We start from the raw sequence: 12,017 nt of genomic DNA on the forward strand, positions 1-12,017 counted from the left end.
CAATTTGCATAGTAGGCTATAGTCACTTCATTTGCATAGTCTATTGACCAATCCCTGCAAGGTGCATACTAATCACAGGTCAGGCTGCAGCCCAGGACCAGACAAAAAGTCAAGTTGTTTACATCCTGCCCAGAGAATGTCAATCAACCTGGATAAAAGTAACAAACCCTCCAGTGTAGAAAACTAGGGCAAAGGTAACTCCTCAGGGCTTAGGAGAAAAATCTCTCGAGCTGTTTTTCCAAAGAACCAACACAAAAGGCCACATAAAGGAACTCATTTCACCACTCATTTGGAGATGGGCTGGAACTTCTGGGGAATGTAAATATCCAAACATTCTTCTTGCCTCCATGCTCCTACTTCCCGTGGCTCTCCAAATTTGGAAGTTGATTTGTGGTCTTCTGAGCTGAGGAAACAGAGGACTTTTTGAAGTTCTAAAGGTTATCAGAAAACACCAATGATTATCTTATAAACACATTTGTCAAGCGAAGAAAGAAAACTGGACATACAAAGGCAAAAATGGAAGGACGTGAGGATATTCATAAACGTTTTCCTGGGGTCTGGGTGACAGAAACATTTAAGCGCTGGACCACTAACCAAAAGATTGGTGGTTCAATCCCACCCAGAGGTGCTTCAGAAGAAAGGCTTGGTGATCTGCTTCCGAAAGGTCACAACCTTGAAAACCCTATGGAGTGCATTTCTACTGTATGACACATAGGGTCACTACGAGTTGGAATCGACTTGATGGCAATGGGTTTGATTTTTTGGTTGTGTGCCAGTTGCTAGTAAGAATGAAGAGGCAAACTGGATCCAGAAGAGCCTTAAGCTCAAGAGTGTAGTGAGGAGAGGAGAGATGGAGACCGTCAGTCATACAAAGATTGTAGCTACTAGCCACATGTGGCTACATATTTAAATTTAGATTAATTAAATAAAATTTAGAACTCAATTCCTCCAATAGAGATTTAAACTCTGGGCTAGATGCATTGCTGCCATAAAAAAGAATGTGGTCCAATAATCAAAAGATGGAAACAGCCTAAATGACTAGCAACAGATGAATGGGTAAACAAAATGTGATCTAGCCATACAACGGAATCTTGCTCAGCCGTAAAGAGAAATAAGTGCTGATGCATGCCACAAAATGGATGAACCTTGAAAACATTACACTGAATGAAATAAGTCAGTCAAAACGGCAAATACTGTATAATTCCTCTCAGCCATGTCTTTTTCCCACTCCCTTCTTCATCATGGGCCACCTCAGCACGGGCACCAACCTGTATTCCATCCTGGCACATATCTTTGGTATTTTAGGCACGGATCATGTAGTTCCACGTTACGGAAACCCACTCAAGCTGGCTTAAGTTAAATCTGCTTATTGGATGGACATGTTGTTGTTGGGTGCCATCAAGTAAATTCTGACATATGGCGACCCAATGTGACAAAGTGGAACTGCTGTAGTGCACACCGAAGTCTTACTGGGATTTTCTTGGCTGTAATCTTTACAGAAGCAGATAGCCAGATTTTTCTCCCACAGATCTGCTGGGTGGGTTCAAACCGTCAACTTTTCAGTTGGCAGCCAAGCACTTAACTGTTGTCCCACCAGAGCTCCTTATCGGAAGGACAGAGTGGATGTCATGGATTGAATTGTATCCCCCCAAAATGTCTGTCAGCTTGGCTAGATCCTGATTCCCAGTGTTGTATGATTATCCATGATTTTATGTGATATTCCTATATGCTGTAAATCCTATCACTATGATGTAATGTGATGGATTAGTGGCAGTTATACTGACAAGATCTACAGATTAGATTGTGTCTAAGCCAATCTCTTTTGATATATAAAAGAGACAAGCCAGCAGAGAGACATGGGGGCTTCGTACTACCAAAAAAAGCAGCACTGGGAGCAGAGTGCATCCTTTGGACCTGAGGTTCCTGCACAGAGAAGCTCCTAGACCAGGGGAAGATTGATGATAAGGACCTTCTTCCAAAGCTGACAGAGACAGAAAGCCTTCCCTTGGAGCTGATGCCCTGAGTTTGAACTTGTAGCCTACTAGACTGTGAAAGAATAAATTTCTCTTTGTTAAAGCCATCCACTTGTGGTATTTCTGTTAGTGCAGCACTAGATGACTAAGACAGTGGAATTTAAAGGAGGCCAACTGCAGAAATTATATCCAGATCCTAGAGAAACGAAAGCTGTCAGATGGCTTCTCTCTGTCCCTTGCAAACTGGTGCTCTATCATTTCTCATCTAGGCTTTGCTCAAATCATGTGCTCCATTCTGCCTCCAAAGATGAGCTTCCTCTTATCATAAACCCAATTTGTGGCTGACATAAGTTGCTGCATCAGCATCCATTAATTCCTCCTCATTGCCCTTTCACCCAGTGTCTGGCATGGCCGTTCCTATCTTGTCACCCAGTCTCTTAACAGTTACGAGCTCTAACTGGCCTTCCTGGTCAGATCATAAGGTTTCCCATGATAAGAACCCATTACTACCTTGTAACCTAGTCTCTTAACAGCCACAGTTACTCCTTGCACCTCCCAGACATGTCCATATAACTCCCTGTGATATAACATCTACCTTTTCCCACGCTAATGCCCTAGAAACCTTTAAACTGATTAATAAGACTTCAGCGTACACTAACCCCAAGACCCTACCCTGCTTTCCATGCATGAGCCCTCTCCTACAGTTCCAGCTTGTTGCCTTGTCCTGAGGTGCAACCCCCTGTGTGGCCCTGCATCAAGGTGTGCTGTAGTTTCCTCTCGGGGACCTGCGAGTATGAAATTCTATTTGTTTTCTGGCCTTCCTGCTTAAGTCTCACTTCTTCATGCCACACCTGACAGACCATGCAGGATGTCCCCAGGCCCCCTTTGGGTCAAACTTCAGACATCTCTGCTGGGTTCCTTTTGATATCTGCCCTCCCTGCAAGTTTAGTAATGCCTTGGGCCACCACGACACCAATTCCTGCCCCAACGTCAGTGCCCAACACAGTCTGATCTTTTACAGACTCTCTTTCAAACAGATTCTAGTGGGAATTGATTGGACACCAGATGGCTATGCACCAACTGGCTTTGGGTATGAGCTCTGCCTGGGGTAGGATCATATGTGGCTAGGACTTGAGAGGGGGGCATGGATATATGATAAAATCAGGGCAGCTGGGATGGGCCATGAGGTGTAAACAGGGAGATATGGATAGGCATCTCTGACACACCTGGGGCACCTGGCCAAACATCCTAAAGGACCATTAGCTTGGTTTAGTCATGGTAGGCGTAGGCAGAGCCCTATAAGGACTGAGAAAGTTTTTTTGAGCACTCATCATATGCCATGTCTGTGCTGGGTATTTAATCCACAAAAGACCTGTAAGGAGATGGGTCCTATCTTCCCATTTTACAGAGATGGAAACTGAGGATCTGACTTGTGACAGTCTCTTGTAAGGGTCAACTGTTAGTAATTTAAATTCAAGTCTGACCAATGCCAGCTTTAGTGCCCTTTCTATTCCAAATACCATGGTTTCCCCACAACCAAGGGCTTCGCTCAGCTGGAAAAAATCCATTCTAACACCATTTCTGAAGGACTGGAAAATCCTTCTTTCTGTGCCTCAGTTCCCCCACCTGTCAAAATAGGAAGAACTCAGCTGACCTCATACAGTGGGTGATCTAAAGAGTAATTACTGAGTGAGCAGCCATCTATGATACTCCACTGTTCTCACACCTTCGGGAGCAGGGAAGAATAAAGAAAACTAAAGATACAAGGGAAAGTTTAGTCCAAAGGACTAATGGATCACATCTACCATTGCCTCCATCAGACAAAGTCCAGTACAATGTGATGGTGCCCGGCTACCACCACTGACTGCTCTGACAGGGATCACAATAGAGGGTCCCAGACAGAGCTGGAGAAAAATGTAGAACAAAATTCTAACTCAAAAGGAAAGACTAGGCTTGCTGGCCTGACAGAGACTGGAGAAACCCTGACAGTATGGCCCCCGGACACACTTTCAGCTCAGTAATGAGGTCACTCCTGAGGTTCACCCTTCAACCAAAGATTGAACAGGCTATGGAACAAAACAAGACTAAAGGGGCACACCAGCCCGGGGCAAGGACTAGAAGGCAGGAGGGAACAGGAAAGCCGGTAATAGGAAACCCAGGGTAGAGAAGGGAGAGCGTTGACATGTTCTGGAGTTGTTAACCAATGTCATAGAACAATGTGTGTACTAACTGTTTGATGAGAAACTAGTTTGTTCTGTAAACCTTCACCTAAAGTACAATTAATAAAAAGAGTTACTACTGAAAAGGTGAAAACAATAGATATGCCTACCAACAGATGAATGGATAAACAAAATGTAGTATGTATACACAATGGTACACTTCTCAGCCATAAAGAGCAATGAGGTCCTGATGCATGCTACAACATAGATGAACCTTGAAAAATCATACTGAGCAAAAGAAGTTAGTCCCAAAAGGACAAATACTATATGATCTCACTTATATGAAATAAATGAATATATAGACACCAAAGATTTTTAGAGGTTACCAGAGGTGGGAGGGGGAATGGGGGAGTTTTTGCTTAGGGGGCATTGAGTTTGTGTTAATGGTGGTGGAATGATTTGGAAAAGGGTAGTGAGAATGGTGGCACAACCTGAAGAATGTAATCCATGTCACTGAATTGTACATGTAGAAATTATTGAGTTGGTTTATGTTTTGTTATGTATATTTTCACCATAGTACAAAAAAATTTTAAAAAAAGAAGTAACTACTGGATGTGCAAGAACTCTGGGTAATTAATAAAAGAGAGAGAGGCAAAAGATTTAGTTCAGCAACATTTATTGGGGTCTTTTGTGTGCAGGGGAAGGCAAAGATCAGACAGGGCCCTCCAGGAGCTCAGGGGTTAGTGGAATAAATTAAATGAAAGTGCTGGAAGCGGCAATGCAAGGCTCAGAGAGCTTTTTGGGAGTTGTTCAGAAAAGGCCATGGGGGTCCAGATGAAGGCTGATCTCTAAGGGTCACACCATGCAGTCAAAACCCAGAAATCTGTCCATGAACTGGAATGAAATCAGCTGTCATCACCCAGTTCCTCACCAAAGTGTGTGTCCTGCTTTCCATTGACCCTGGACACTCTTAGTCTTCTCCAACCCTCTTCCTTCCTCTCATTGTCCCTTTCCCCCCTTCTCTATTTCTTATTATTTATAATCAAATTAAAATTTCTGTGGTGACACTTAAATGATTCCTTCAAGAACTGGCACCAGAAATCCTCTTGGGGCAGATGTTATTGTTGATAAGTGGATTGGGTTGGAAAGAGAGACCCAGAACACATACATTCAAAGAGTCAAGGGTATAATGGGTAGATCGTTCTACATTGTAAAAGAGCAGGAATCTAGGGGTGGGATGACAGGAGGGGAGAGTGGAGGGATGGCAGAGGAACATGATGGAGGGAAGACAGACTTTTAAGAACACGAATGTCTAAAGTTCAACTGGAAGTTTTCACAGTTGTTTCTGTTGCTGACCAGTGAATATCCCCAGTTTGGCAGACTTTGGTAAAGTATGTTCCACACAGAAAGGTTTTATGCGAGTAGCTTTTAAGGGAATTGAGGGAAATGGCTTAGTTTCACTCTGGGTGAATTTCATTCAGAAAAAGGGCAGCAAACACCAGATACTGTGTGAGCTGAACTAGTTCAACTGAAGCAAAACTCGGAGCCACATGTGAAAACACAGGCCCTGTGGGGAGGAAAATAGATTTCCCAAATTTTATGAGGCAATTTTATGTAGATCTCAGGGAGATAGAGATCTTCAGTTGACATCTAGATAACATTATATTTTTCTTAGTGATCAATAAAAGCTGAAGACTTTATATAAAATACCTCTATATCTTGCTTCACTTAAGCCGTACTCCTTCACACTTCTCCCTTCTCATTCACTTTCCTAAGGTGACCCTATAATTTATTATCCACAGCAGGGTAGCTTTGAGAATGAAAGTGAACACAACTGATAATTATTCGAGCATAATAGGTATCATTGAGGAATGTTTCAAGCAAACTAGGATGTATGGTCTCCCTATGCTCCTCAGAAGTGAGGATGGTGAGACTTAATCTCACTTATTTTGGACATGTCGTCAGGAGGGACCAATCACTGGAGAAGGACATCATGCTTGGTTAAGTAGAGGGTCAGCAAAAAGAAGGGGACCTTCAATGAGATGGATTGACACAGCGGCTGCAACAATGAGCTCAAATATAGCAATGATTATGAGAATGTAGCGGGGCTGGGCAGTGTTTCATTCTGTTATACATAAGGTTGCCATGACTTGGAGCTGACTTGATGGCACCTAACAACAACCGCCCCTAGGCTGAGGTCCAAAAACCAAAACAGACATCAATAGTACCCTCATGCTTATTTCTTCCTTCCAAAATTAAAGGCATGAAACTTTTTTCTTTAGTGGGTAAACTTAAGATAAGCCACAGGAAGTGCTTGTGACTCAGTATGACTCAAGGTGAGATGAAACTAATGTGGGAGCACCATAGGAGAAGGCGGAGTTCAAAAGGTCTCCCAGCCTCTCCTCACGTTGCGTTTAACTCAGCATTTGAAGGAGGCGAAGTAGAATTGGCAGGTGTGTCACTGGTCTGGCCTGAGTCCTCACTCAGGGCCCTCTCCAGACTGGCAGGCAGAGAATGGATCAATCTCTCTCGGAAGTCCTGGCCCACGAAGACGTAGAGCATTGGGTTCAGGCAGCTGTTGAAGAAGGCCAGGGCGCTTGTCACATTAATCACTACTCCAAAGCCTGGGGTCATATTCAGCAAGTGTTCTCGGATTCTGATTGTGCCTATGAGGGCCACTAGCTGATATGGGAACCAGCAGATAAAAAAAGCAGCTACAACAGAAGAGAGGACCCGTAAGGGACGGCTGGATTTAATGAGGCCTTGTTTGTGGATCTTGGCAGCGACAAGCCCATAGCAGATAGCAACTGTGGACATTGGCATACTGAACCCAATGATGAACCGGATGATCCCTCTGAGCCTCAACATGGTAACAGCTACCTCCAACTTCTCCTGAGGGTCTGTAGTCCAGGGTGAAAAGTTGAAAGTGCAGAATGTTCCTACTTGATTAGTAATTGTAGTCACACGAATGATAACTGGCAAAGTGAAGAGCAGGGCAAGAATCCAGGGCCCAATGATCACCTTCTTGGCCAGACCTACAGTGCGGTGGTTCTGGGCCCAGACTGGATGCAGGACACAAATACAGCGGTCCAGGGCGATGACAGCAATCAGAAAGACACTTCCAAACAGGTTTATGTCCACCACAGTCATAATGAGCTTGCACAGGAACCAACCAAAAGGCCATTGTTCTCCCATGACTTGAGAAGTCATGAGAAATGGTAGGGTGACAGAGAAAGAGAAGTCAGCTAAGGCCAGGTTCAGGTAAGAGATGGTGGTGACTGTGCGTGTCATCCGGAAGCCAGCCACCCAGATCACGAGCCCATTGCCCAGGATGCTGAGGACAAAGGTGACTCCAGATACTACCAGAGAGAAGATATTTAGGGCAGCATAGCTGGAAGGTACAGGTTGGATCCCTCCAGACAAATTCACGGGAAGAGAGGAATTGGTCTCCATCTTACTCACTCCTGAAACAGTTCAGTAATGGTCATTTATTAGCTCTGATCTTGAATGCAGCCTCTCTATGCCCTCGTCTTTGCAACCGTTGACTTTCCCGCCCACACCTCCCTTTCCTTCCCCTACAGCCCTGCTCCAGCCAGAACATTCTCACCACTCCCCACTGTGCCTACTCACACCTGTGAGTTGGCAACTTTTTATCAGACCCTTTGGGCAAGATTGTATCTTGCAACATAGTCCCACAATTGTTAACATCAAAGCCACCTACTTTGCTAAAGGACGTAATGTCCTTGTGCTCCAAGAGGAAATACTGAGCAAAGGGCATATGGAGAAAACAGATACTCAGACAAAAACTTGTACACTAATGTTCATTTCAGCATTAGTCATACTAGCCAAAAGGTGGAAACAACCCAAATGTCCATCAATAGATCTTTTTAACTGATTTTTAAAACTGATCTAAACAAAATGTGGTCTATCCATACCATGGAATACTATTCGGCCATAAGAAGGAATGAAGTACTGATACATGCTACAACATGGTTGAAACTTGAAAACAGTTAGCTAAGTGAAAAGGTCAAATATTGCCTGATTCTACTTACATGAAATATTCATACTAGGTGAATTCATAGGAACACAAATCAGCTCAGAGGTTACCAAGGGCCGTGGAAACTTATTGCTTAAGTGACAAAAAAGTTCCGGAACTAGATAGTAGTTATGGTTGCACAACATTGCAGATGTCCTTAACACCACTGACCTCTACACTTAAAAATGGTTAAAATGGTAATTTTATGCTGTGTGTATTTTACCACAATAAAAAAGGCAAAAAAAAAAAAACAAAAGGTGTATGGACAAGAGAAAATTGGTGGGAGGCAGCTTCAGTGGCTCAGTCAGGAAGACATGGGTTCAGGTTCTCTTCCATCCATTACTTTCTGCCTGAGGGCTACAAGATAAGCAGCTTCTCCCTCCTAGGTTTTATCTTTCTCTTAAGAGGCATGGAAGCCCCTTTTACTATGCCATTATGAGAGACAAGGCGTAATATTTGGCTAATTTCCAAAGATAGTTAAAAAAGATCAGTGAGAGGTAATAGACAATGTGTGATAAAGCATTGCATCTTGTGGATTCTGTGTTAGAGGAAGTAGAACCAGAGACCCCATCTCAACTCTCATCTCCATGATTATCTTGGCCAGACAGACAGGAGACTCTTCTATAGCCATTGAATAGGCTCAGTACTCTCAGGAATGAAGAAGAATATGATAGTAATAATGGTCCAAATGTGTGTTGGGTATTGTCATGGATTGAATTATGGCCCCCCATGTATCAAATGTGTATCAATTTGGCTGGCCATGACTCCCGGTATTGTGGGATTTTCCTATATTGTAAATTCTGCCTCTATGATGTTAATGAAGGAGGATGGGTGGCAGTTGTGTTAGTGAGACAGGACTCAATCTACAAGATTGGATTGTGTCATGAAGCAATCTCTTTTGAGATATAAAAGAAAGAAGCCAGCAGAGAGACAGGGGAACTTCATTCCACCGAGAAGGCAGCACCAGGAGCAGAGCGCATCATTTGGGACCTGGAGTCCCTACACCTGAGAAGCTCCTGGACCAGGGGAAGATTGAGGACAAGGACCTTCCTCCAGAGCCAACAGACAGAGAAAACCTTCCCCTGGAGCTGATGCCCTGAATTTGGACTTCTAGCTACTAGATTGTGAGAAAATAAATTTCTCTTTGTCAAAGCCAGCCATCCACTTGTGGTATTTCTGTTACAGCAGCACTAGATAACTAAGAGAGGTATCTGTTTGGTTCTTTGGAACTTCTTAGCTATTTCATTTATAGTAGCTCATTACATTGCCTGATGTACCTATAGAACAAAATATTTCCACTTTATGTAAGAGGAATTGAGATTCAAAGCATGTGTCTGTCTCTTGACAAAAGCTTTTCTTCTTTTCTAATCATTACATCAGCCTCCCTCAATAGTTGTTGTAAGGATGAAATGGGCTAATACCATGAAGCATGAGCCAGTGTTTGACACATAGTACGCTAGTTTTTTTTTTTTTAATCATACCTATTTTGCCGATGCGGAAACTGAGACTTAGAGTGTTTAAGTAAATTGCTTGAAGTCACCCAAATGGTTAGAAATGGAGCCAGGGCTTGAGCTCACACTGTCGGATTCCAGCAAAAGCTTTTTCTGTCTCTGTCATGCTGCCTGTAGAGTTGAGCTGTCTAATACAGTAGCCACTCAACAAATACAGTTTTTGAGCTCTTGAAATGATAGACTGTAAGAGTAAGATATCCACCAGATTTCAAAGATTTAGTATGGAAAGATGAATGTGATCTATCTCAATAATAACTTTTATATTGATTACATGTTGAAATAACAATTTGGCTATATCAAGTTAACTAAAATATTTTATTAGAATTAATTTCACTTTTTTCATCTTAATTTTTTAAGTGCCTGATAAACAATTTTTTAAATAGCCCTGGTGGTGCAGTGGTTAAGCACTCAACTGCCAACCAAAAGGTCAGTAGTTCAAACCCACCAGCCACTCCACAGGAGAAAAGATGTGGCAGTCTGCTTCTGTAAAGATTTACAGTCTTGGAAATCCTATGCGGCAGTTCTACTCTGTCCTAGAGGGTCGCTATGAGTCAGAATTGACTTGATGGCCATGGGTTTTTGGTTTTTTGGAATAAACAATTACATACGTGACTTGCATTTCTATTGAATAGCAATGTTCTACAATCTTGGAAACGACTTGAAAATGTCTCCCGACACCCTCGCCCAACAATTGAGACACCTCGAGGACTGTCTGTCCTCAAGAATCACTAAGGCAACTATTTGAAAAGGCTGATGCAAAGAATAAAAAAGAGAAGACAGGCCAGAGAGGAAAAGCTGTGTGACTGTGGCTTTGCTGTGGCACAGCAGGGTGAAAGAGAAAATCTGTGATCTGCACTCAACACAGATCATGGTGGTTACCATCTACCAAGCCCCTTCTCTGTAGCGGTCACTGTGTCACACTCTCACCTTTCTGGTTTCTGAGCTCAGCAAGTTCAGTATTGGCTAAATATTCTTTTTACCATGTGACAGGAGAAACTCAGACTTTGAGAAGGGAAGTAATCCTTGAGTGGGCAGAGCTGAGCTCTGCTGACAGGTGCTGCATGTGAAGACACAGCACTGCTCTGGAAGGCTACTGCTTCTCTATAGCATTCATTTGCCCATAATCCACAATAATTATTTTGGCCCTTCTCTCTTCAAATCTCCAAGCCTCTCCCTACTCCCATGTCCAGCTGATGCTCTTGTCTTGTACTCCACCAGATTCACTCTCCTACTTGCTACTGCACCATTAGTCTCTGATTTCCTCTCTGGTGTCAAGAATATATGTATCCCTGCCCAAGGCCTACCCAAACCAGCTCCTTTACTTGTACCCCAAATGCCATTCCCTTCACTTTCTCAAGAACTTTCCTCCTTCATTCATACCCTCTTTCTTCTGCTGCATCAATATTTTCTCTCTACTTCATCATTTCCATCAATACACCAATATGCTCTAGAACCTTTTTAAAGAAATTATCTTTTGACTACACATCCTTCTTTAGTTTTCAACCAATTCTTTGGCTCTCTTTCACAGCAAAACATCTGAAACAGATGTGTGTGTTGCTGTATTCACCTCTTTACCTTGTGTTTCTCCACAGCCCACTCCAAAGGGTCTTCTGTCTCTACCACACCACTGAATGTGCCCTTGTCAAGGGACCCAGCCTCCAGGGATACATTTCTCACCTGAAATTTCCACCGGCAGTGGTCCTTCCCTGGGCAGGTCTAAGTCCTGGACTCCTAGGGAGAATGACTCTGGCCCTAATGACCACAACAGTTTTATAGAAGAGAAAGGGGAAGGGTAATGAAACAAACCTATTGAGTAACAGGAAACCAGATCTGCTTGAAAATATGGCCCAAAGAATATACAACTTGGAATATGTCTTAACAGCATTTGGGGAACAGGCTGTTCCCTCTTAGAAACTCAAGCATCTGACTGTTTTCCTCAACCTCAATCCTCTGTAGGATACAGAAGTTCAACCCTCTCAACATCAAGGGTTGAGAAATCTGGGTGCCCAGGCCCCTCCCCACTCAAGGAATCAAGATAAAGAAAAGGAAAGGGGCAAGTAATAATGCAAGATGCTTGCTGCATCTCTATCACTCCCTTTCCCTTCTCTTCTTCTTTTGTCTCCTCCCCTCCCTTCTCTACCCTCTCCTCTCCTACCCTACTGGGGGTGGCTGAAATGCACAATTCTCCTCCAGTGAGATAAGAGCCAGAGACAAACAGGGAAAAGCAAAGATGAAGATGAAAGAGAGTAACCAGAAACACAGAGAGAGATAACGGAGGCAGAGAAGCTGAGAAAGTTGGACAAGACAGAGCACCACCTACCCACCCACATACCACTTC

At 43.3% G+C, this 12,017-nt stretch overlaps 1 protein-coding gene across 1 annotated transcript; it reads right to left on the reverse strand.

Moving 5' to 3' along the window:
* Positions 1-542: 542 nt before the first annotated feature.
* On the reverse strand, positions 543-11,529 carry FPR1 (formyl peptide receptor 1). The gene is made up of 2 exons (XM_003406563.3): positions 11,357-11,529; positions 543-7,596 (listed from the first exon to the last, which is right to left on the reverse strand). Exon 2 carries the CDS (start codon positions 7,583-7,585, stop codon positions 6,536-6,538), a length of 1,050 nt encoding a protein of 349 aa, XP_003406611.2. The 5' UTR covers positions 7,586-7,596; positions 11,357-11,529; the 3' UTR covers positions 543-6,535.
* Between the last annotated feature and the right edge of the window lie 488 nt (positions 11,530-12,017).

The sequence above is a fragment of the Loxodonta africana genome, chromosome 11 (assembly GCF_030014295.1).
Source record: "Loxodonta africana isolate mLoxAfr1 chromosome 11, mLoxAfr1.hap2, whole genome shotgun sequence".
NCBI classification, from domain to species: domain Eukaryota; kingdom Metazoa; phylum Chordata; class Mammalia; order Proboscidea; family Elephantidae; genus Loxodonta; species Loxodonta africana.

Excerpts from the sequence above, each read along its gene's own strand:
- FPR1 (XM_003406563.3), bottom strand. The coding sequence starts at position 7,585 with ATGGAGACCAATTCCTCTCTTCCCGTGAATTTGTCTGGAGGGATCCAA.